The sequence below is a fragment of the Delphinus delphis genome, chromosome 17 (assembly GCF_949987515.2).
Source record: "Delphinus delphis chromosome 17, mDelDel1.2, whole genome shotgun sequence".
NCBI classification, from domain to species: Eukaryota; Metazoa; Chordata; class Mammalia; order Artiodactyla; family Delphinidae; genus Delphinus; species Delphinus delphis.
The window spans coordinates 22,092,836-22,120,139 of record NC_082699.1 but is presented as its reverse complement, the minus strand read 5'-3'; the positions used below and the strand labels follow the sequence as shown (position 1 = coordinate 22,120,139).

The following is a 27,304-nucleotide window of genomic DNA, read 5'->3' as shown; positions in this document are numbered from 1 at the left end:
TCTCCAGGAATACCAGGTGCTATAGGCTTTTTCTAGCATATTCATTACTCAGTAAATATTTGTTCTCCCCCAATTCCCTTTCTTGACAATTTTAAACCTTTGTAAAGACCGTTCCCCACTCCAACTTCCTTTCTTGCTCAACCCTAAAGCATCAGTCCCTCACAATTTTCTTTGTTTTGTTAAATATAGCTTTCCTGGGCAAACACATCCACTTGCTGTCACTTATATGCTGATGACTACTAAACTAAAAACTCCAGATAGATATTTACAAGTAGCTATAAAATTTTTCCACCAGATATGCCCCAAGTACCATACAAACACAATACTTCTAAAGCCAAAATCATTACCTCATCTTCCAAACTTGTCTTTCTCTTGGTTAAAGATCTTAATGTTAACTCTTAAGTCCAAGCTAGAAAGCTGCTTTATCTTTGATTCCTTTTCCCTCTCACTTCGAGCAGTTCTATTTCATCTTTCCATCTCAGAAATATCTTCTAAATCTATACCCCTTTTAATTTCTGCTACTTTTGCCTTACTTCAAATCCTTATCACATATATGTATTTCCAGCCTCTCCCTTCCCCAATCTATCCTGCTGCCATAATTATCTAGTGAGATTGCCCACAGTCCCTTCCAAGCCTGCTATGTTTACCTATACTGAACCACTCTCAAGGTCCTAACACATGTCCTGTGATTTTATCCATCCAACAAACAAGTACAGGAGGGGGCCTCCTATGTACTAGGCGGCTTGCCAAATGCTTTATACATGTTTTCATCATTAAATTCTTAATATAGTTCAGGTAGATTGGTATTTAGTAGCTCCATTTTTTATAGCTGAGGAAACTGAGGTTCAGATTAACCAAATCACAGAGCTAAAAACAAAACAAAACAAAGCAAGAATCCAAACACAGACCTGTCCAATATGTTGACTATTAAAATAACCTAGCATCAGATTCAGCACACACACAAAAAATGAATCTAGATAAATTAATAAAGATGAAGAATTATTCAGTTAAATCATTGCTTAGATTAGGGAAAAACAAAACAAAAAACCCTAATGGGACAGCATGGCTGTCTTCAACTACATCAAGAGCTACATTAGAAAAGAACAATCAGACTTCTAATCAAGTTTTAGAGGGCAGTACACTAAGATCTACTAATTTTAGCAGTCCAAAAGAGGAATAGGCAGCTTGATCTCTGTCATATTTGTTAATAACTGCTTATTAAGATATTATGAAAGGAATGAAAATAATATGGATAAAATCTGCTTAGGGTTTTTCATCTCTCCATTTTACAGATGAAAAGCTTATGAGAGACTGAACTCTCCCAAATCTAGAAATATGTCTACTGCCTTTAGACATACCTATAGGGCACGAGCTTTAGGTGAAAAGGAATTAAAGGCTTTACTCTAATTGCACACACAATGCAGAAGTGGTCAGATACAGAGTATACAAAATCATGAGCAATAATTTAATATTTTATTTTGAAATAGTGTTCAACCTAACAGCTCAACTCCTGACAATCCAGAAAATATAAAAGTCCCAGAAAGACCAAAAATAATGTAAGCGATATATGATCTACATGCAAGTTATTTTAAAAATAAAGAGTATGATAATCTTCAATAAAATTTTTCAGGGGTCCATATATTTTCTGGTTTTACAATCAAGATTAGTCTGCTAACTAGCTTCAACTAAAAACATGGGTCTAATGCCAAGCAGTACAATATTTGCTCAATTACTATGATATATATTAAGCAAACTCTTAAAGATTTTCTACTGTAATATAATGTTCATTAGACACCTTCAAAGTGCTAGGTTTTAATTTCCAATAGGGAAGAACTATCTTAACTATCACTGTACCAATGTATCACTGTTTATTAAACGAAGGCATAGATGAATGAATGAATGAATGGTAACCCTGAGACCCAAAGTTCATCTTTATAAAGTATGACCTAACAAGGACTAATTTTAAAAAAGGAGTAAAAGAAAGGCACTAACTTCAACAAAAGACTCTTAGAGCTTTTATTTTATTAAAATAAAAAATTTTATTTCATTACTATTTGAAGTTACCAATATTCAACTGTTTTGCCCTACAAGAATAATTTCATATATTTTAACCTAATTCATTACAATTAAACACATCATAGTTAATGACAGCAACTTATTTTGTTTAAAAAAAAAAATGAGTAAAGAACAAGTACCCTTTAACATGAAACATCACAAGCTGGCCCCCTAAAACACGCCCGCGATAACATACCATATTAAACCAGAATTCATGTTTTCCTCCACCCATGTAATTGAGTATTATAATAGGTTTTCATTATGTTTTAAAAGCATCCTTGGTAAGATTTCAATAGTAATGTCTTAGCACTGCTAAAATATGAGATTCCCTAAAACGTAGGCTCCATGAGAACAGGGCTTTGAATTTTTATTTTTTTCTGCATCCCCAGAGCCTCTCATAGATAAAGTCATTTATCTAACAAGAAATATTTACTGAATACCTACTTTGTGTCAGACACTGTTTTAGATGCTTAGAATACATAAATGAAAAATCAGATGAAGATCTTTGCCTCAATTATAAATGTTGAATAAAATAATAGAAATCTGCAGAAAAACAACTATTCTAAAGCACTTTATGTATATTATGATAATTTCATGAGAATTCCAGGACCCATGATCCTACCCACTATGCTATAATACCACGTTTGAAAATTTATTAAAAAAAAAATAAAATAAAAGCTGCCTCCAGGAGTTCTCTAAACAAAAGTATCTTGAGTAAGGAATACTTTCATTACAATTCCTATTTCATGGAAACTTGAGTGATCTGCCTAAAATTAAACAAGCAAAGAACAAGAACTTCATTTGTCGTAGTATACTGCAGCAGCTCACAAGTGGAAAAATCATCAGAATTCTTGATTATCTATCATCCTCAAGGTGTTTACTATGAGAGCTTCGCCTAGGAGCAAAAGCATGAAATACTATCACACTCATTATTGCATTTGTTTTTTGGTGACCCTAGGTCACTGTAAACAGTCATCAGTTATTACTTTTCCTTTCATAACACAACCTGAAACAATTTGCTCTCTAGCGTGCAACAATACACAGGACTCAGTGCCTCTGTTTATTAATTCCACCTGAATCTATGTAAATTAAGAGGCGAAAAAAAATCAAGGCTAAATCAAGACAATAGGATCTGGCAATTCTGCAGGCTTATTCTGCAGGCTTATTCTTCACCAGAAGGATTGACCACAATTTGAAAAGGAATTTTGACACTGTTGTTGCTAATGCCAGCTGGGTTTTCTTCCCCCCTTTGTTGTTTTTAAGCGAATGCTGTATTACACAAGATAAAATGGGTAAAGAGAATAGAGAAGTGAAAGAATTGGGAACAAAGCAAAATGTGGAGTCGTGGTTACAGCACAAAGATAAATCTAAAGATAACGAATCAATGCTGGCTCTTCCTTACAGAGTCCTCGTGAATAAACCCTTAAATCCTGCGGTTAATCTATTGTCCCGGCTCTAAAGCTGATCAATGACACTTCCTTGGGAGATGCTCTTGGCATCGCTCCCACAGAAGATGCTGTAGAAATGGAAAAACGGTTACCTAGGGAAACCAAGGGAAGTGGCCAAGAAAAGTATCAGAAGCTCGAGGCTGGAGACACACCACGGGCCTCCAGCAAAGGCTGGCGGTGGGGAGGCCGTAGACATTAACGGAGAGTCCACTTTGCAAGGAAAATAAAATCTGGCCGGAGGCTGTGATTACCAACAGGACCCTCTGGGAGTCAGGCAAGACCAGAAAATGGTAGGAAGGGATTTGCAGGCGTTTACCAGCATCAGGCCCGGGGTGGGGAAGCATCAGGTGAAGACTGTTTGAGGAGGGGCAGCCTGAGGATCATTAACTCGACCGCGCTGGGGCTGCAGGGCGCCCGCCTGTTCCCCGGGCCTCCGAGGAGCGGCGGGGTCCATCTCTCCGGACCTGCCCTGGCCTCCCCGGTACCGAGGTCCAGGGCAGCCCCTCCTGCCAGCCACCCCACCCTCAGACGCCCGGCCCGCATCCCTTCACCTCCTCACCTTCCAGTGACTCCATGGCGCCACCGCCTCGAGTTCCGCCAGACTCCTCCAACAGCACGCCGCCGCCGCCGCCGCCGCCGCCGCCGCCGCCGCCGCCGCCGCCGCCGCCGCCGCCGCCGCCGCCGCCGCCGCCGCCGCCGCGCAGCTCGGGCTATAGCAACCCGGCCGCGCCTCCCACCCGCTAATATTCCGAGCGCCTATTGGTCCGGAGATGAAGGGGCGGAGCTTCTGAGGGGCGGAGCCTCGGGGTGGAGTTTCTCCCGCTGCCGCTGCACAGCTGGCTCTCGGCGCTAGGCTTTGGAGGTAGTCCTCCGAGTAATCCTAGAGCGGTTCGGTTTGCCTCCTGCTGTCCCACGGCGCCTTTGTTCGATTCCTGCCTTGTTTTCTTCACGCCTTATCCTCCTGTTTAGAATATCTCAGCACCTCAGGGTTCCCGTCCGCAGTCCCTCAGTCAGTGCAGTTCTGAATTCCCGTCTGTCCCTCTCTGAGGACTTGAAGCAAACAAGCAGAGCCCACGTCCTACACACTCCTGAGCAGCACCCTCTCTGTTACCCGCTATTGTCACACTTTATCTGAGTGTATTCCCTAGACTTTATCTTTACACACAGATTTATGAGTTAAGGGACCTTTTTCCTACAGAAACCATACTTTCTAACTGGGATTGTAGAACTGAGATTTCTCTCAGTACTTAGAAACAATTTCCTCAGCGTGAAAGCTTGGGCCAAAAAGAGGTGAAACCCAGCCCTCCCTTCATCTGCAGCTACTCTTGGCCTCCCCTGGCCCCAGATTTGATCATTCTTGAACTAAAGTAGAATGCAGGTCTCCTAGCTGATGAGGTAACATCAAAACTATGCTTGATCAGGAAGTTTAAGGCAGGAACGAACCTATACATGACAGAACGAGGCCTGTTTCTGTGAAAACCTCTTGGGAATGAAGGTAACTTCAAAACTAGGTAAAACCTCTGCTTAACAGTCTAACACATTTCACCAGAACTAAATGTCTTTGGAAATTTGATTTAGCAGTGATAAGCAAGCCATATCGTCAGGTAACTCCAGTATACCTCTCGGCAAGTTATCAGTATTAATGTAATTTCCATAACAAATCTTATATTAAGTTTCTTATTAATCTGTTCAGTTACAAAGTTTTGGCATCATATCTAACTTTGTCTACCGTTAGAAGTATGTATCTTACGAACCAGTAGCCTTTATGAAGCGAGAGTTCTGCTCTCCACTCCAATGATGGCATTATCAACAAGTAAACAAGCACTTGAGGGCAGCACCATCTCTTATTGGGAAGATGATCTAAGTATATTTGAATGTGGTGCAGTCCATCTCTTATATGGAATCATGAGACAGCCCTGTCTCAACACCTCCCCTACCCCTGGTTCTGCCCTGGCTCTTTTGTTCCTCTGAGATCTGAGATCCTAGACCTAATGGGCCAGCCCACAGCCTTTCCTGCCACTTAGTCACCCTGGACTGAGTATGGAAAGGTCCTTTCTCCTTGGTGCTGCTAAGGCTGAAGTGAGAATCGTGGGGGCATTGAAGTGCTTTAAAAGAGCACTGAGAAGGAAAAAAGCACACTTGGAAGAAAAACCAAAAATAAACAATTTACTTTACAAATCACAAATTCTTGAAGTCAAGCCAAAAAATGGAGTTGGCTGATACACACCCTATTGAGCATAAATGCTATAGTAACAGCAAAAACAATAATAAGGATAACAGTAACCATTAAAAAAATCATATTAGGCATGTTTTAGGTCCTTTTCATATATTCACTTATTTATTCTTCAAAACAGCTCTACCAAGTAGATACTATAATTTTCTTTTTTGTTGTTTTTTTGTTTTTGTTTTTGCGGTATGCTGGCCTCTCACTGCTGTGGCCTCTACCGTTACAGAGCACAGGCTCCGGACGTGCAGGCTCAGCGGCCATGGCTCACTGTCCTAGCCGCTCCGCGGCATGTGGGATCTTCCCGGACCGGGGCACGCACGAACCCGTGTTGCATCGGTAGGCAGACTCTCAACCACTGTGCCACCAGGGAAGCCCTATAATTTTCATTTTTGAGAATTAAAGTCTTCGATTTCTAGATGTCTCAGAGAGATTAATTTTTTTGCTAATATTTTATACTTTTAGTGAATGGTAGCTTGGATTTAAACTCTAGTCTGTCTGAATACCTATGACGATCTCATGGGACTCCTCACTTCCCTTCCTCCTCACATTGCTTTCTAATTATCTTAAATGTAAATCCAAATATTCAGATTCATTGTTTAAGGTGTATTTGTGTAGGCATTACTACTGTGAATCTTAATTCTTTAAAATGTGCCTGTCAATCTCTACAGGTAATGGTCTCTCAACACTTGTATGCTCCAGCTACCCTGGCTTCTTGAGCTTTTCCTGGTCCTGATACCTGGGTGAAGAGGACAATTTCTTACTGCCTTCCTAAGTTCCTTCCTCTATCTCTTACATGCCTGACCTGAGAGTCTCTTTGGTCTTGATGCTTTCCTCTGGCTTTTCCTCCTCTTGATCTATTCCATTTTTCTGATGCATTCATTCAACAAATATTTGTTGAGTACCTACTATGTTTCAGGCCCATTTCATTACTATCCAGTTACTAAAATGAATGAAGCTCAGTTTCTTCTCTATGTTCCTAAGCTTTTATCTGTTCATAATTTTCTTTTGCTCTCCAGTGATCTTTTTAGCTAATGGTAACATTCATAGAGGAATATGAATTAGAAATCTTCCCACCTCCCTATCATACAAAAAAGAAAGGAAAGGTTCAGAGATGTTTGCTGACTCGATCCAGATTCCAAAACTACTAAGTAGCTGAAATAGATATTGCACGCTTGTCTGATTACATCATATCCCTGATTCTTTACACTTTGCAATACTTTCCCTTCAACCACCATTCCCTGGAGCCCATCCACATCTCATTTGCACCTTCCAAAGGGCTGAGCAAGCTGCTTATATCTTCTTGTTTCAAAGCTCCAACCTCCTGTTGGATCTTACACAAAGATCAATTTTCCCTTTCAGAGACATCCTTTGGCCCTCATTCAAATCATTTTCAGAACACAGCTAAATGAGATTCTGAATCTCAGTGAAAAACCAACTCATTTTCTAAACCCACTCTATAAGGTATTTTTTTCCCTCCACAGTCTCCAGGGGACTGACCCACCACAATTTAATATATAAAAATTTATTTATACATTTGGCAATCATAACAAAAATTATAGTTTTCATCAAAAACAAAAGAGACATATTTTCCTTAAAAATGGGGAGAAGGGGCTGAACAAGTGTTCTAGACTGAGGAACCATATTCTGAGTTAGGTCTTATTAGTTTTATTTTGTAGATTGAAGCCAAACAAAATCTTTAAGTGTTCAGGGACAAAATAATGATAGTCCTGAACAAGGAAACACTAAGAAAAGGAAAAAGAGAGGATCCTAAAGCAAACTTTATTGCCTTCATTGATTGGAGGGTTACTCCGTTCACAGTGTGATAGTGATTATTCTACCTCTTTCTCCTCTAGTTCCAGAAAGAACTCCAATTCCTTAAGGAGCCTCTATTCTCCTCCACTTTCAAAACTAATGCCCAGCTGCAAAAGGATGAATTTTTTAAACCTTCAGTTATGATCCCGTCTGTCTTTCTCTTGCCACCACAATTCCAAATCTCAGATGAAAATCTATTAGTTCAAATACTTATTGAGATACTCCTACCTATGTAACACTGTTCTAGGCACAACAGGAAGCTCCAAAGTAGTCTCTTTAGTCTCTAGGAAGTTAACATCTAGTAAAGGAAGCCTGGGCAAGACATAATACAGAACAATAGAGGACAATATATGCAATGGATTATTAAGTCTTAGATGTTGTGGTACAGCTTATAAGAGTAATTGGTTTTAAATAAATATTCATTTAGAGATTCACCTATGCTGCTGTATATAACACTAGTTTATTGCTTCCGAATGCTGAAAAGTATTTTACCATATGCATACACCACAGTTTATTTTCTCATTCCTGCAGTGAAGGGCACCCAGCTGCCTCTAACCGGCTGCTACAATGAACATCTTTGTGACTGTCCCCTTATGAACCTGGGCTCAAGTTCCTCTGGGATGCATCCCTGGAATGGATTACTGGGCCATATTCATTTCCAGTAAGTATGCCCAGACTGTTCTCTGCAGTGTCTGTACCAGCGTACACTGCCATCAGCAGCGTGTAAGACTGCCCATCTTCCTATATCTCATTAATACCTGGTTTAGCTCTAATTTTTGCCAATCTGCTGGGAATCACGAGTTGGGAATCTCTTCATAAACTTGCTGATTCAGATTTGCCTTTCAATGAATTGCCTAGTTTTATCCATATTTTATATTGTGATCTCATCTTTTTGTTATGGATTTTTAAATTCCTTGTATATTCTAGATATTAACTTCTTGCTGATTTTGATTAGTTTAAAAATCTTTTTCTAGTTTGTCAAATATCTGATAACTTTGTCTATGATCCCTGTCATTGAATAGAAATCCTTAACTTTAATTTTGTCAAGTCCATCAATATATTTTCTTTATGATTTTTTATTAAAGTTCTCTTCACCTCTAGATTATGAGGGTATTTGTTTACATGTTTTTCTGTTAGTGAAGCCAAACCAAATCCTAAGAAAATGGAGATAATTTAGATTCAAACTGGAGAGGACAACAAAAACATTTTTTCTAGTGTCTTTTATGTTATGGGGTAACTCTAAAAATTCAAATAAGAACCAATGCCCAGAATGTTTTGAGACGTTGTGAATTCCAGCTTTATCCAATTTTGCCTATTGTCGCCAGGAAAGCAAAATGTTTTTAGGTGCTCCTTTTCTCCCCTGGAGGAAGAAAAACAAAAAAAAAAAGTGAAAAATATTGAGTCCTTCCGCCTTTATTATTAATCATAGCAGCTTCTCACAGGCTTTAAAAGAGTTTCCTTTAAAATACTGTATAGTATTGCTATTAAATATTATATAAATATTATATAATGTTGATGATGTTATCACCACTATAAATCCACTAAATGAATACCTTGGCACTCCTTTATGATTTTAAAAGCCTTATGGCTCTGTTTCCTTTTCTTTTTCTTTTTTTTTTTTTTGGCTCTGTTTCTTAAAACAAGTATTAGGTACTATAGTTTTTGCAGCTACCTTTTAATGGAAACAGCTATATAAGAATTCACCCCATAAACACATGCTAATTACTAATATAATTGATTACTTGGTTTTGCCTAAAGAACTAACAGGTAAAAGTGAAAAACTAAAGCTCTAATTTCCATCATGGATACACATGTTATTAGAATTATCTGCCATTAACTATTTATACAAATGCCCACGTTTGTAATCCTGTCTTTCTAGAAAAGTTGCTTTTTACAGTTTTACGATGAAAGTATATTATTCTATTTACTTACTTGCTACTTCGAATGCATACCAAAAGTGTAAGTTTGGTATATTGTTGATCTACTTTTGTCATATGAATCCAACAATTGTTTGCTTGCTGTTTCCAAGAAACAGAGTTGCTTAAGCCTATTCACATTTATGTTTCTTAGCAGCTGACAGATAATCAACAAAACAGAAATAAGAATCTCCTCTGGCTCTGTTTTCAAAACATAATAAAATGTATATTTTCATAAGAAAGAGAAATTACATATAATAAAATATTAGTATTCGTAGGAATTTAATTTACATATAATTCAAGGAACAGCAGTTTTCAGAGCATTTGAATACTATAAAAGACCGTATGGGGCTTCCCTGGTGGCGCAGTGGTTGAGAGTCGCCTGCCGATGCAGGGGACACGGATTCGTGCCCCGGTCTGGGGAGATCCCACATGCCGCGGAGCGGCTAGGCCCGTGAGCCATGGCCGCTGAGCCTGCGCGTCCGGAGGCTGTGCTCCGCAACGGGAGAGGCCACAACAGTGAGAGGCCCGCGTACCGCAAAAAAAAAAAAAAAAAAAAAGACCGTATGGATGTCAGTAAGGATTCAGAGAGTTCAGAGCATTCAGAGAGTTCTTAACACCTTTGCAGTGCATCTGTTATTATTATGAACATCAGTGGTTCTTTGTAGTGAAGGTTATTGTTGCCCTGATCTCAAATCTCCTTTACACTGGAAGGTGCATCCAGCCCCACTTATTAATAATGTTACCTGGGGGCTTCCCTGGTGGCGCAGTGGTTGAGAATCTGCCTGCTAATGCAGGGGACACGGGTTCGAGCCCTGGTCTGGGAGGATCCCACATGCTGCGGAGCAACTAGGCCTGTGAGCTACAACTACTGAGCCTGCGCTTCTGGAGCCTGTGCTCCGCAAGAAGAGAGGCTGCGAGAGTGAGAGGCCCGCGCACCGCAATGAAGAGTGGCCCCCACTTCCCAGAACTAGAGAAAGCCCTTGCACAGAAACGAAGACCCAACACAGCAAAAATAAATAAATAAATTAATAATGTTGGCTGATAACCCATAGCTACTTCCTTCCCCTGAAAGGTTACGGCCTCATCATCAGGGAGCAGCCCACAGCCAGTGACTGACTGACTCTGGGGTACAACAGCCTAACCTTTGACTTGAGATGGGCTGAGGCCAGTTTTCAGATAAGACCACATCCTTTCTTACCTTTCTTCTTCCCTACTGCCCTACCTGCTTCCTTCACTCAAGAGGAGTCATCTCTAACAAATCGCTGCCTCAAGAATCTCCCTCTCCATCCTTGCTTATAGGGAACCTGACCTAAGATCCCTTTATAGATAAATAGTAATGCCAATTTAATGACCTAGTGCTATTATTAAAAGTTACTGCATCCCATGCCCAGTAGTAATTGAGTTGATAAGAACTATATATAATACCAACTATTTATTCAGTGCTTTTGATAATTCTCTACATTTTTGTAGGATGTTGTTTTAGAGACACTTGGTTTAATATTTCAATCAATGGTATTCAGTACATACTTGCTAAATGATATGAATAGATATGAGTGAATGGTGTGGTCTTCAAAACAGTTCTTTTAGGTAGGCAGAGAGGTTTTATTTAACGCATAATGGTTATGGTTAATATGTCACTATGAAGACCATTTCCCATGTAGTTTCATGTGATCCTCATAACCTACCTTTGAGTTGGGTGTTATTCTTTCCATTTTTATGTCAAAGAAACAGATTCCATAAGAGTAAGTGACTTTTTCAAAGTTATAGTGAGTGAGTAAGTGGCAGGGTTAGAATATGTAAATATATTCTCTAAATTGAGATCCATCTACTGTAGCGTAACTGATTTTTCTAAGTAATGACTCTGAGTCTGATGAGAATGACAAAAGGGAAAGCATTGGATTCCTGTTCTGTCTCAGGTCATGAAAGAGAGGACTCATAAACTGTCCATGGAATGAAATAAATGGGAATGAAGTAAATGGAAGCCATCTGAATTATTCTTTATTTCCTTCAATGACAGAATCTACATCTGATGTTTTATGTGTCTACGTTTTATGTGTCAATTTGGCTAGGTCAAAAATTACTCTAGATATTTCTGTGAAGGTGTTTTCTAGATGACATTAACATTTAAATTGGTGATCTTTGAGTAAAGCAGATTGCTCTCCATAATGTGGGTGGGCTTCATCCAATCAGTTGAAGGCTTACCTCCTCTAAGAAGGAATTCTGTCAGCAGAGTGCCTTTGGACTCAAACTGAAATTCTACCCTGGGTCTCCAGCCTAAGGACCTACAGCTTTTGAACTTTACAAGCTTATACAACCACAGGAGCCAATTGCTTAAAATCAATCAAGCTCTCTCTCTTTCTCTTTCTCCCTTGATATAGGTAGATATAGATATAGATATAGTTATAGATAGGTTCTATTTCTCTGGAGAACCCTGATTAATACACTATGCTTACCCAGGTATTTGGGTAACCAACATCTGGAAAGCAGCAAAGTAAAAGCAAGAATATTCTCTGAAAGAATTCAAATCTTTATATAACCTTTGCCCTTATTCAGATACCCCATTGGCTCCTTCCAGTTGTCAGAGTTCTCCTTTGTTCCCATCCTCTTTTCAGAGGTAGATATTTCATCTCTTTGTGTCTCAATTTGGATACCATAGAAAGAAGCAAACTATGGCCCAATTAAAAAAAAATAAACCTATAAAGTATCTTAATCTCTCTCCACACTTTACTCTAGAAAGACCCAGAAAGATTTATTAAAAGATTGCCCAACATGGATGGTTGGTTGGCTAAACCATGGACCAGAATCCAGGTCTTCTGACTTCTGGCCCTTTGCCCTTCAGGCTGTAAATTTGTGTCTCTTTTTATACAAATTATTACATAGTTCAGTTCTAGGCATTGTAAGCATAAAAGCCTGTGACTTCAAGGAAATTAAATTCTAGTTCATTGAGCAAGAACATGTGAAGATAATAATAATAAATGACTAATAGCAAATAACATATTGGATATAATTTAAGGGATAAATGAAGGCTATAGAAAATATGTACTAAATAGTCAAAGTAGAGAGATTATTTCAGGCTGAGTTTCTAGGGAAAGATTAATGAAGAAGAATGGATACTGAGAATGGAAACCCTACAGAAGTTTACAATCTAGATGGGGTTAATAAGATATAAAAAATTGCTAGGAATATATGCTCGCACACAGAACACGAACAATGCTAGAATGAAAAGTTTAGGTCAAAAAGGCAGAGGAGTTATAGGGAAGAAATATTCATATGGTTTGGAATTGGAAAATGGATTGTAGTTAATGGATTTTGTATTTGTTCTTTTAAGTTGTGTAGGATTCTGACAGATATTTTGGGTAGGGAGTTGATCACAGGATGAACCAAGGCCAGAAAAGCAGAAATGATAAGGGAAAGTTCAGAGGACAGTGAGAACATGGTGAAGATGGAAAATTAATTAGACAGGTATTTAGTGAGCATTTATTATATGTGGGAAATTAAAATTGGGCCCAGATTACAGAGGGTTTCGGATTGAAATTTATTTTGTAGACAGTGAAGGCTCTTCAGCTTTGATGATTTTTGAACAGGATGAAACATTTTTTAAAAGTATAATTTAAGATGACTATCTCTGGTAGAGACAGTGAGTGGAGTGATCTTTTGGAAGGACACTGAAATGACCCAAGCCTAACATGATGATGGTTTAGTTTATTGTTGGTAACAGAGTTGGTAGATCCAAGGGTGTGGTTTTATAATATTTGATATTATCATTCTCCAGGATACAAGTTTATGAATCTTCCCTTGTCAATTACTCCAGCCACCAGTGGGTTACATTAAGTAGATTATCCATGAAAAATAGTAACAAAATGGGGCTTCCCTGGTCGCGCAGTGGTTGAGAGTCCACCTGCCGATGCAGGGGACATGGGTTCGTGCCCCGGTCCGGGAGGATCCCACATGCCGCAGAGCGGCTGCGCCCGTGAGCCATGGCCGCTAGTGAGAGGCCCGTGTACAGCAAAAAAAAAAAAAAAAAAAAGTAACAAAATGTAAAACACTTTATTATCGGTTGGGCTAATGTTCAAAAACTCCATTGGTGGGACTCCACAGTATAAGCATTGTATTAGTCAACTCAGGCTGCCATAACAAAATACCATAGTTGGGGTAGGTACTATAGAAAAAAGAAACTTAGTTTCTCACAGTTCTGGAGGCTGGAGTCAGAGATCAGGGTGGTTGCAGGGTTGAGTTCTGGTGAATACACTTTTTATGGCTTGCAGACACCAGCTTCTTGTTGTGTTCTTACATGGGAGAAACAAAAAGATCTCTCTCTCTCCTCCCTTCTTATAAGGCCAGAAGTAATATTGGGGTAGGGCCCCACTCTTATGACTTCATTTAACCTTAATTACCTCCCAAAGGTCCTACATCCAAATATAGTCATACTGGGGGGTTAGAGCTCCAACATGTGAATTTGGGGGTGGGGGAGGGACACAATTCAGTCTATAGCAGCATTTTTTTTGATATACTAGTAAAAAATTAAAATGTGACATACAAGGTGCATGGCAATGTAATTTACAATGACTAGAATAAAATGGCTATAATAATTGAAGATTAACCATAACTCCATGACTTTCTGACAGTTAAAGTTACCTCAACTTAGAAGAAATAAACCAAATTACAAGATCTCTTTATCAGATATTAAGAAGTATTCTGACTCTTCAGGAAACTTCCTCCTAAAATTGAATCATAAAAGCAATTTATGGTAAGACATGAGAATTGAAGGCAAATTAGAAAATAAAGATGACTAGTTTGGAGGATTAAAAGGATGGAAATTCTAATGGAAGGAAACAGAAATTGGCAGAGAAGTTCATTGGAAACAAAAATATGCATTTGGTAATTTATAACAATAAGATATTTTACGAAATGAAAAATAAAGTTAAATATGGTATTTTCAATAATACATGAGATATGGTTGTCAAAGTAACACTTTAGTTTGTGTTGCTGTTTAGAAGTGAATTGTTAAAATCATTGTGTTTTTTTACAAATGTTTCTGTGGCAAGATATGAAGTAGTAAAAGTTTTGGTGATTATTAACAAGTCAAACCATTTGTATCAGGGAAATTATAAAATAAAGATAATGAGATCTTACTGAATTAATTATCACAAGATTGGTGGGTAAATTTCACCACCTTTCTACAACATGAGATTCAACCTTAAGCGATCAAACAAACATTTACAAAGATATCCTGGTAGAACCAATGTAGCCAAGACATTTAATATAAAGTAAAATTTATTTTGAAATTTAAAATGAAGTTTAAATATTTACAAATGGACCTTAGAAATGCAAAAATGAAAAGGGACATTTTGTTTTCGTTGGGATTTTTAAAATTTGTTTCCTTTACACAGAATGAAGCATCTTCATAGCAAACACTTTATAGTGTTTCCTTAGGGACAAAAACAGAAAGAAATTTCAAAATTACTTCTTGTGCTCCAACTGAATACTGAGCACTTTGCTCACTAATTCTGTGAAGTCTGTCTAAAAATTGCAGCAGCACCACAGTGTTTACACAGTTTTAGAACAGAATTGACCTATTTGAAGTCAATTTGTCCTTTGGAAATTTATTTAAATTGAACACTCTTTTCTGTGGGAAGACCAAGAGTTTTGCCAATTTATAGATTTTATATTTTCTTGGTCATATCTGACTCCAATGACATAGTTCTGCTGAATTATTAACTTTATCCCTGGTGCTGGGTCTCTTCCCCATGCTCCATGGTGATCACTTTGTGGAAATCAGACTCTTTTCCTTGAATCCCTGTATGCCATTTCCATAAATATCTGCATGTACAATATAGTGGATTTATGATAACCCAGTCTAAAGAATAATACACTGAATTAATCCCTAATTTATCCCTCTCCCCGCCTCCCCTTTGGTAACCATAAATTTGTTTTCTATGTCTGTGATCCTATTTCTGTTTTGTAAATAAGCTTATTTGTATCTTTTTTTTTTTTTTAGATTCCTCATATAAGCAATATATATTTGTCTTTTTCTGGTTTACATCACTTAGTATGATAATCTGAGTTCGGGATTAAAATATACACACTACTATATATAAAACAGATAACCAGTAAGTACCTATTGTATAGTACAGGGAGCTATACTCAATATCTTACAATAACCTATAATGGAAGAGAATGTAAAAAAATAATATACGTATATTTATATATATGTATAACTGAATGACTTTACTATATACCTGAAACTAATGCAACATGGTAAATCAACTTCAATAAAACTTTTTTTTTTATTTCCAGAAAACCCTAAAAAAAAGAAAGAATAATACACTGAAATCACAAGTTTTTGTCACTAAACTTAGAAACTAAAATATTAAAGATATAGTTGAAGACTCTTCTACAAGTCTCTCTAATTTAGATACAAAGTAGTTATTAAATTTTGGTTTTAAATAACAATTTTTAACAAACTTATTTAACAAGTGAAATTAAAATAGATATCTGAGCCAGATCATAAATTAATAGAATTTTTATCATTGGAAATTTCTATTTTAAATCAAATCACTTCTTCAAATTTTAAAAATGAAAAGATAAGTATCTACTCTTTATTGTTTTAGATGTATATCTGGATAGAACTTTCAAAATATCCAAATGATTTACAGGACTTTTCACATCTCAGTGTAATGGTTCACTCTTAAACAGCAGTGTCATCTAATTAATTTTACATTAACTTGTAGGAATACGGGGTATAAAATTGAATGAAATATAATACCATGTTTCCAAGTAAAAGGATAAACACAATAGAAGGCACAGTAATATGGCAAAGTTTAATAAATTTTATGAATTGTAGGACACTAAAAATCTTTACTTGATAGAATTAGATATGAATACCATTGAAAATAATAGGATTTAGAAAAACTTATAAACAGATTGAATCAAATGTTTTCTCTAGGGAAAGACAGGTTGAATTCACTTTTTTTCTCTTCTCTAAATTGTCTTTACTGTTTCTCAAGGCAGAAATTTTATTTGGCTGCTCGCCAGATATCAGCTTTCAATGTAACTTTGTACTTATATTAAAGAACATTACTTGAAATTTCAGAAGGTAATAAAATCAGTGACCATTCCTGGATAATATTTTCTGGCTGACACTCAACAGTGTCAGAGTTGAGTATTTACAACAGAAATTGCATGGCCCGCAAAGCCTAAAATATTTACTACCTGTCTCTCTAAGAAAAAGTTTGCCAATCTACCCCTGCACCACAAACCTGGATTTGCACCCTTCATTTCCTTGAAAAATAGATTGAGCTCCTCTGAGGCACCCATTTCATACTTATAAGATATGGATAATAGTAGCTAATTCATGAATTATTATGTAGATTAAATGTGGAAGTTCAGGTGAAGCACTTAGTACATAGTAGGTATTAATAAATGTTAGCTGGAATTATGAACTTGAATCAAGCCATACTTTGTTCTGTATTATCTCACAGATTTGTCTATAGATACTTCAGTCATTAACCAACACAATTCATAATCTTCACTAATGTTATAAGTAATAAGTTGTTAACCTGTGTGGAATGTTTTAAAACAAAAAAAGTTATATTCATTCATAAAATTTAATGTAACATACATAATCATCTTTCTTACCAAGTAGCTTTATTCTGATTTAAAACACATTGAAGAGCCTCCAGTACTGGTTAAGATAGAGTAAGTATATTCCACCCTGTCTCTGCCACTGAATGCAACTAAAATCCCTGGACTGAAGGTATGGAACAGCTATCTGAAATATATGGCAGCGGAGAGATTAGAAAAGAAAGGTACTACTTGATATATGAGCAATTTGGCAGGGGGTTTCCTTGTTTGTTTTAGTTTTTTTAACCTCCTGACCTGAGCTTGAAGGCAGCCCAAATGTCAGAAGTACATACCAGCATGGACCAAAAAAGGAACAAAGAGAAGCACTGTCTTTCTGGTTTGAGAAGTGAGAAGGGGAACAGTCATGGAATAGAGAGAGTGGGGGCACTTTACTGTCTTATTTTTACTGGTATTTTTTCTGTCTTAGCCCTGCCCTCAGGTAAGCTCCAGTCCTGAAACTACAGTTGCATGGAGGCAGGGCAGTAGCAGGGGACAAGAAAGCACTTATACCTCTCATGGAGAGATTCCTTCTCTCTGACTAGAGGGACTGCGGTTGAAAGAGTATGGAGAAAATCCCCATTGCTTTTGTTTTTTTTCTCTCTATCCACTTGCCACTTGGCTCTGGAGTCCAACTTAGCCACTGGAAGTCGATGATAGAGTGGAGAGACTAAAGTCAAAATTACTCAACATAAAAAACATGGGAAGGGCTTCCCTGGTGGTGCAGTGGTTAAGGATCCCCCTGCCAACGCAGGGGACATGGGTTCAAGCCCTGGTCTGGGAAGATCCCACATGCCACGGAGCAACTAAGCCCATGTGCCACAACTACTGAACCTGCACGCTACAGCCCATGAGCCACAACTACTGAGCCCATGTGCCACAACTACTGAAGCCCACGCACCTAGAGCCCGTGCTCTGCAACAAGAGAAGCCACCACTATGAGAAGCCCGCACACCACAACCAAGAGTAGCTCCCACTCACCACAACCAGAGAAAAACCCGTGTGCAGCAACAAAGTCCCAACACAGCCAAAAAACATAAATAAATAAAATAAAATAATAAAATAAATTTATTTTAAAACAAACAAACAAAACAACACATGGGAACATTTTGAGAAATTACAAGGGAAAACTCACTCAAGAGACAACAACTCTGAGAGGAACTAGATGCTGAAAATAATTGAAGACTTTAAAGCAGCTGTTAAACTATGTCCTGAGAAATAAGGAAATGCACTATTGAAAAGAAAGAATAGAAAATCACAGGAAAAAAATAGAAGCTATAGAAAAGAATCAAATGGACATTGTAGAAGAGAAAAAGAAAATAAATCATAATCAAACCACTGAAAACCAGGCAAAGAAAGAATCTCGAAAACAGCCAGAGAAAAAGATGGACTACTGATTTAAATGACTATGGATTTTTCGTCAGAAACCATGGATGTCATAAGGCAGTAGAAAAGCAATTATACAGTGCTAAAGAAATGATGTGTCAATTTAAAATTCCACATCCAGCAGAAATATTCTTATTCAAGAACAAAGGAAAACTAACAACATTCATAAATGAAGGAACACTAGGAGAATTTATGGCCAACAGACCTGCTTTAAAAGAGATGCTAAAGGAAATAATATCAGAGGGAAAGCTGGAAAGTCAGGAATGCAGGAAAAGTAACAGATGTGGTAAAGGTCTGGGTGAATATAATAATTTTCTCCTCTTAATTTCTTTAAAATATATAGGATGATTAAGAACAAAAATTGTGACAGGGTTTTCAGTGTTTGTAGATAGGATATAAATGACAATCACAACATAAAGGGGAGAGGATAAAGATATCTCTACAGTGGTAAGGTTTCTAAATTCCACTTGAAAGTGGTAAAACACTAAATTTAAGTAGAATGTAAAAAGCTAAGTATGTACATTATTATGCCTAGAACAACAACTGAAATAACTGAACAAATGATTATAGTCAAAACTCAATAAATAAATTAAAATGGACTACTAAAAAATATTCAAATAATCCAAAAGAGAACAGGAAATGAAAAAGACAAACAACAGAGGAGACAAACAGAACAAATAATAAAATGGTAGACATAAATACAAACATATCATAAGTACATTAAATGTAAATGGTTTCAACACACACTTAAAATATAGACTTATAATCAGTAAAAAAGAGAACCAACTATATGCTGCTTATAAGAAATCCACTTTAAATAGAATGATGGTAGTTTAAAAGGATGGGAAAAGATAAACCATGCAAACATTAATCACATGAAAGCTTGAGTATTATACTGACAACAGGCAAAGTAGACTTCACAGCAAGGAAAATTACAAAAAATTGAGTGACATTACATAATTAATTAAAGGGTCAGTTCATCAAGAACACACAATAATTAGATTATGTCACTAACAGAAGACCTTCAAAATGCATGAAGCAAGTACTGATAAAACTGAAAGGAGAAATAGAGATATTCAAAATTAGATTTGGAGATTTCAGCTTTCTTCTCCTGTTAATTAATAAGACAGGTAGAATAAACAATCATCAAGAATGTTAAAAAGTTGAGCAGTTGAGCCAATCAGCTGTAACTAGTTGACATTTGTAGATACTCCACTCAAGAACAGCAGAAATAAAAATTCTTTTCAAGGCAAATGGGGCATTTTCAATAAATGAAAACATTAAGAAACTTGAAAGAATTGAAATCATCGAAATATATCTCTGCCATAATGAGATTAAATTAGAAATTATTTTTTTAAAAAAGATATATGGAAACACTTCCCCATAGTTGGAAATTAAACAATACATTTCTGAATACCCATGGGGCAAATGCAAAATCAAACCACCGTGAGATACCACTACACAATATTACACATTTCTTAGAATGGCTAAGACAATAACTAACCGACAATACTAAGGACTGGAATGCAAAGAAAGTAACTGGAAAGTCTCCTATTTTGTTGATACGAATGCAAAGTGCTACAGCCACTCTGAAAAAGTTAGGCAGTTACTTATAATGTTAAATATAAATTTAACCATTTGATGCTAGCAATCCCACTCCAAAGTATTTATCCTAAATAAATGAAAAATTTTGTTCATACAAAATCCTGCACCTGAATTTTGTAGCAGTTTTATTCATAATTTCCAAAAACTGGAAACAACTCAAAAGTTTTGACAGTTAAAATAGATAAACAAACTGTTGATATGCCAATAAAATGGAATACTACTCAGCAGTATAAAATAACAACTCTTGATACACTCAACAATGTGACTGTATCTCAAAGGCATTATGCTGAGTGAGAGAAGCCAGTCTTAAAATGTTGCATTCTATTTATTTCACTTTATATAGAAAAGTTAAATCTACAGAAACAGAAAATGCACTAGTGGTTGCTCGCCAGTAACATCTGGGGGGGAGAGTGTATAACTATAAAGGGGTGGCAAAAAGGAGTACTTTGTGGTGATGGAAATATTCTCTATCCTGATAGTTATGGTGATTACATGACTCTATACATGTGTTAAACCACATGAACTGTACACCAAACAAAAGTTTGACTGCATGTAAATTTTTAAAAATTATGACAGCAAACCAAAGGGCCAGTTTGTAATTTCTTGGAATTGGAATAGGAAAAACTAGGAAGCAGGCAAACATTAGGTCAAAGATGAACTTGTGGCTTCTTCAAGCAGCATAACAGACCAAGTTGGTTGACCATTTGACAAAATGTTGGAATTAAGAATGCATTTTTATATAGATCAGTGGAACAGGATAGAAAGCCCAGAGATAAACCCACACACCTATGGTCACTGAATCTTTGACGAAGGAGGCAAGAATATACAATGGAAAAAAGACCAGTCTCTTCAATAAGTGGTGTTGGGAAAACTGGACAGCTACATGTAAAAGAATGAAATTAGACACTCCCTAACACCCTACACAAAAATAAACTCAAAATTGATTAAAGACCTAAATGTAAGGCTGGACACTCTAAAGCTCTTAGAGGAAAACATAGGCAGAACACTCTTTGACATAAATTGCAGCAAGATCTTTTTTGACCCACCTCCTAGAGTAATACAAATAAAAACAAAAATAAACAAATGGGATGTAGTTAAACTTAAAAGCTTTTGTACAGCAAAGGAAACCATAAACAAGATGAAAAGGCAACCCTCAGAATGGGAGAAAATATTTGCCAACGAAGCAACTGAAAAGGGATTAATCTCCAAAATATACAAACAGCTCATGCAGCTCAAAAACATAAAAAACAAACAACCCAATTAAAAAATGGGCAGAAGACCTAAATAGTCATTTCTCCAAAGAAGACATATAGATGGCCAACAAACACATGAAAAGATGCTCAACATCACTAATTATTAGAGAAATGCAAATCAAAGCTACACTGAGGTATCACCTCACACTGGTCAGAATGGCCATCATCAAAAAATCTACAAACAATAAATGCTGGAGAGGGTGTAGAGAAAAGGGAACCCTCTTACACTGTTGGTGGGAATGTAAATTGATACCACGACTATGGAGGACAGTATGAAGATTCCTTAAAAACCTAAAAATAGAACTACCATATGACTCAACAATCTCACTCCTGGGCATATACCTGGACAAAACCATAATTCAAAAAGATGTATGTACCCCAATATTAATTGCAGCACTATTTACAATAGCTAGGACCTGGAAGCAACCTAAATGTCCATCAACAGAGAAATGGATAAAGAAGATGTGATACATATATACAATGGAATATTACTCGGACATAAAAAGGAATGAAATAGTGCCATTTGCAGAGACATGGATGGACCTAGAGACTGTCATACAGAGTGAAGTAAGTCAGAAAAAGAAAAACAAATGTCGTATATTAGCACATATATGTGTAATGTAGAAAAATGGTATAGATGAACTCACTTGCAAATCAGAAATATAGACACAGATGTAGAGAACAAATGTATGGATACCAAGGGGTATGTGGGGGTGGGTGTAATAGATTGGGAGATTGGGATTGACATATATACGCTACTATGTATGAAATAGATAACTAATGAGAACAGACTGTATAGCACAAGGAACTCTACTCATTGCTCTGTGGTGACCTAAATGGGAATGGAAATCCAAAGAAGACAGGATATATGTATACATATGGCTGATTCATTTTGCTGGACAGCTGAAACTAACACAACATTGTAAAGCAACTATACTCCAATTAAAAAAAAATGAATTTTTAAAATGGTTGAAGAAACAAACCATGTGAATAATTTCTACTTGATAAAATTTTTCTCTCTAGTGGTTACATTTAGGGGTATCTTGGTATATATTCTTTTCTACTACAACTCAAATATTTTATAAAAATTTTAGTAAAAATTTCTTATAAATGCAAGGTTCCTTCTGTAGTGGTTTGGACTTGACTTTTTAAAAATGTTTGCCAAGAGGTTCAACATTAATGATCTTGTTCCTTTTGAATTCCAGTAAGTCTAGTCCAAGTTTCATTACTAACTAGCCATGTAATCCTTGAACAATATCTGCCTTCAGTTTCTTCATTCATAAAATAAAAATGTTAACTATAGGATCCATGTCATCGGAAAACATCACATTTTGTGATTCTAGCAGTATTCTGTAGCCATTTATGGAAGGAATAGCTCTGGTAGGCTTTGGTCTAGCCAAAAACATCTTGTTGAAGACTTACCAAGATATTGCCTGATTTATTGCTACATTGGGCAGTATAAAGCCATTCTGAAGTATTATTAGTAACACCTTGACTCTGAGCCAAATTGTTAAGGTTGGGCATATTATCTATAAAAGGCTATTTTGATTAATTGCTAAGTCTCTGGAGAAGGACAGATCCATATTAGCATCATAATCTTATCCCCTATCATCAAATGACTTTTGACAACTTCATCTGTTTCTGTTTCTCCACCTGTAAGTAGAGGTGGTAATAGCACTTCAAAAGGTTGTGGTGAAGAGTAAATCAAGCAATACATGAACATAACTAACAGAATGGCTGTCACATAATAATTCATAATTACTACACTCATGTAAACTCCAATTTCTGTTTTTTTCCTGAAATTAAACAGTACTCTGTATTTCCAGGACACAGGACTGAAAAGCATAGCATCAAAGGCTCTTCAGGTAACATATGTACCACCACCTATACACTTGTGGGAGGAGGGGACCAGAACAAATATATCTGTTAGAAATGTGATGGAATTGAGAGAAAAATCAGGTGAAGAAGTCAACACCTTAAATTGTGAGTTAAATCACAATTTTACCTGTTGTATGTCACCAACAGTGAACATAAAAATATAACCAAAGAAAATCTAGGAGCACTTTGGAAAACTCAACTGTCACTGACACTTCAATTAGGTTATCTCTATCCAACTGCAAAATTTTTCATTACTCATGTTACTGAGTCCAAGCTTATACTGCTCGCCACACAACAGGCCAATAAATCAAGAGACAAGGTGATGGAGCAAGGATTAGCGACTTTATTCCGAAATCCAACAGACAGAGAAGATGGTGGACTAGTGTCACAGAGAACCACCTTACTCGTGTTAGAATTCAGGCTTCTTTTATACTGGTTGGCTAGTTATTGCAAACATTTTTAGTGCCGGCCAGACCCTGGAGGGGATGTGCTAATACATTGTTCTTGCAGGTCTGGTCATTATGATGTTCCTGTAAACCTCCAACAAGACAAATGTTATTCTCTGTTCTGCAGCTTTTTATCTCTATATGAATGAAAAGTGTTATACCTTTAAAGATCAAGCCTGAGACGCAGAGCCTTGAGATAGGGCTATATATTTCAGGCTATAGGCAACATTCTTTTACAACAGTGCAGAGCCAGCATGACTAAGCACAGGCAATAGAGCAAGCACAAAGGTTAGAGCTAAAGGATTAGATCCAATATGGAGTCAGGTTTGTTCTTCTCTGTGACACTCAGTACACACATTTCTTACCTAAATCTTTTAGTTTCCCAGCTGTAATCATTTATGTGTTCTTTCTTGGTTAACTGTGAAGATTTGAAAGGAAGTCCTTCTGTATCCATTTCCTAGGGCTGCTGTAAAAATATTATTACAAACTACGTGACTTAAAACAACAGAAATTTAATTTCCTCCCCTCTCCTCCTCTCTCCTCTTCTCCCATATCCTCCCATCAACTACTCTAGCTCATTTTCAAGGATAGAGACCATGTTTTTATACTCTACTTCAATCCCTCATTGAATCCAGCATTGTGCCAAGCCTTAAGTGTGGGTTTCTAATCATTACAATTCTATTCTATGATTTCAAAAAATTTTGTCACATTAAATTGTGTCCAAAGTCCTTGAAATGGTATGTTTTGAGGAACCTGTGAGGGAAAATTTGAAAGCTAAGGGAGGAGGAAATGATATATACGAGAGGAGGGATGGTATATAACAGTAACTAATCCCTTTGTGAGACAATGGTAGGAGTACTGTGAAGATGATGCATTTTGTCCAACCCACTCATCAAGATACAGAGTTTCTCATGTAATAGTAATTCTACATTTATTGAGCCAGAGCTTGGTGCCAGGCATACAGCTTAATGCATGATACACAGTATCTCAGCTAACCCACTGAGCAATCCCATGAGTGAGGAACACTTTATTCTCCCAACTGTGGCTTAGAGAGGTTAACTAGTTTTCTGAAGGTCACACAATTAGCAAATGACCAAGCTTGCTTTCAAAGCTCAGTAGTTTGACTCTAGAAGCACATTCTATCTGGAAAATAAGAGGATGGCATTGGCTTGCTTATTTATAATAGCCTGTTTCATGGTTCAAAAACTGGGAGAATTGACAAGTATGTACTTTTTTTTAAGCACTCCTCTTTCTGTCATCACTGATTTAAATAATAAATATTCATTCCATTTTTGTAAATAAAAGATTTCTTTATTGTATAGTTTCTCATTGTTTCAGAAATGTCAATAGATAATTTAATTTATATTTTCCCAAATTTCTTATTAAGCTTCAGACTTTTGAGACTTGAAACTATTAACATTATTTCTTTTTAAAGACATAATTTTTCTACTTGTGATTATTAATTTACTTTTCATTAAAGTTTCCATGATAAACTTCAGTCAAAATTAGAATAAAACAAAAATTCATCTGTATGCCAACCAATTGATTTTCTCAAAACAGATTGTTTATTATCGTTTATTATCTTTATGTTAGCACATAATTTTTCAAATGCTCGGAAATGAAAGCCTCATTGTTTTCACGTTAAGCCTCATTGTTTTCATGTTACATATTTTATTTTCAAACTTGTAGTTAATTTAAGTAATACATAAACCTAGAGGAATAAAAAATCCACTTCTGGTGGAGTAAACAATTGGTAGTTCATATCTGACGTTTATTCAGATTTTAAGATGATTGCAAACGTTTAATCAAATGATTTAAGACTAAACAAAATGGGGGATTTGGAAGTACTTAAACCTCTTGTGACTAACTTGTATTGGATTCAGTTTTGTTCAAACGTTTCTAGTAACTTGGAAAATCCTCAGAAATACCAATAAATTAATTTACAGTGAAACATTTATACAACGTTAATATTATGTAAATAATGTTATTAACCAGAGCAAGAGAAGAAAAGGAAACGATGCTTGGTCACCCCCTAGTGTTTTCTTTTTTTTTTTTTTTAATAAATTTATTTCTTTTTGGCTGCGTTGGGTCTTCATTGCTGCGCGCAAGCTTTCTTTAGCTGCAGTGAGTGAGGACTACTCTTTGTTGCGGTGCGCGGGCTTCTCATTGCGGTGGCTTCTCTTGCTGCGGAGCACGGGCTCTAGGCGTGTGGGATTCAGTAGTTGTGGCTCTCGGGTTCTAGAGCGCAGGCTCTGTGGTTGTGGTGCATGGGCTTAGTTGCTCCGTGGCATGTGGGATCTTCCCCGACCAGGGCTCGAACCTGTGTCCCCTGTTTTGGCAGGCAGATTCTTAACCACCGCGCCACCAGGGAAGCCCCTGCTAGCGGTTTTTCATTAGGGTTTAGCTAGGAGAAACTGCACTAGTATGGGAACTACACAAAAATAAATTATATGTGTATTCACATGTATATATAAATAAGTATGTAAATTAATATATATGTAAAATAGTTACAGCTGTTGGGGCCATTTTATTATATTGTCTGCATCATATTCTGAAATATAAGTAAATGACTATAGAAATAGATAATTTAAAGAGTTTCTCAAAAAATAATTATTTTTTTTTTCTTTTGGAAAATAAAACGTATTTAAATAGCTATTCGTGGCAATGACATAATATTAGTCTAAAGTTACAATTATTGGGCTTCCCTGATGGCGCAGTGGTTGAGAGTCAGCCTGCCGATGCAGGGGACACAGGTTCGTGACCCGGTGCGGCAAGATCCCACATGCCACGGAGCAGCTAGGTCCGTGAGCCATGGCCGCTGAGCCTGCGCGTCCGGAGCCTGTGCTCCACAACGGGAAAGGCCACAACAGTGAGAGGCCCGCGTACTGCAAATAATAATAATAAAGTTACAATTATTAGAGGGTGTTTATTTTACTTTCTTTATTAACAAATTAATATATTCAGGAATTATCTGTTATATTTTAATAATGTAACGAGTTGATAGCGCCATTATTTACTGGATCTGCTGATTTTTCATGCTTTTTTAAATGAATAAATAAATTTTCAGTATCATTTTATGCATGTGTAAAATTTGAATTTCACATATATTATTTCTGATCAAGATATAAAACATGGCTAAAGTAAATTTTTAGGCTTTGAAAATGTAGTAAAAACTGTAGGTTGGACGATGTGTCTACTTATTTTAATTATTATTACTATTGTATCATCTAGGATGCAGTACCTACATTTATCTGTCACTTTATAGTTTCTGGTAGGCATTTATGATTGGCAGTTAAGAGAAAGGTTTGATTTTTGAATCCTGTTTTTGCTACTTAGCAATATGATTTACACAAATAACAGTACTATACCTCTCTATGTCTGTGTTCTCATTTGTGAAACAGAAATACATTTCTCTCTTGAGGAATAGGTATAGATGTCAGGGAAAAACCCAAATGAACCTTTTGGCCAACCCAATATAATAAAGATCAAGTATTTTGTAGTTACCAAGTGCTCAAAAGGTAATATTAAGATTTTTTTTTCCTGAATGTATTTCTATCCATATTAGCATGGGCTTAGTTTTTTATTTATTTATTTATTTTTTTAAGCAAAGAGTTTTGTTTCATTCCTTAGAATTCTTTAATTTTTTGATTTTCAT

At 36.6% G+C, this 27,304-nt stretch overlaps 1 protein-coding gene across 3 annotated transcripts in view; it reads right to left on the bottom strand.

Moving 5' to 3' along the window:
• The window catches only part of ZC2HC1A (zinc finger C2HC-type containing 1A), a 60,036-nt gene extending 55,903 nt beyond the window's left edge, over window positions 1-4,133 (bottom strand). For all 3 annotated transcript variants that reach the window (XM_059994799.1, XM_059994800.1, XM_059994801.1), the window contains exon 1: window positions 4,063-4,133. In XM_059994799.1, coding sequence (XP_059850782.1) covers window positions 4,063-4,078 — 16 coding nt within the window. In that variant the 5' untranslated portion in view covers window positions 4,079-4,133. The remainder of the gene's footprint in view (window positions 1-4,062) is intronic.
• Window positions 4,134-27,304: the final 23,171 nt, after the last annotated feature.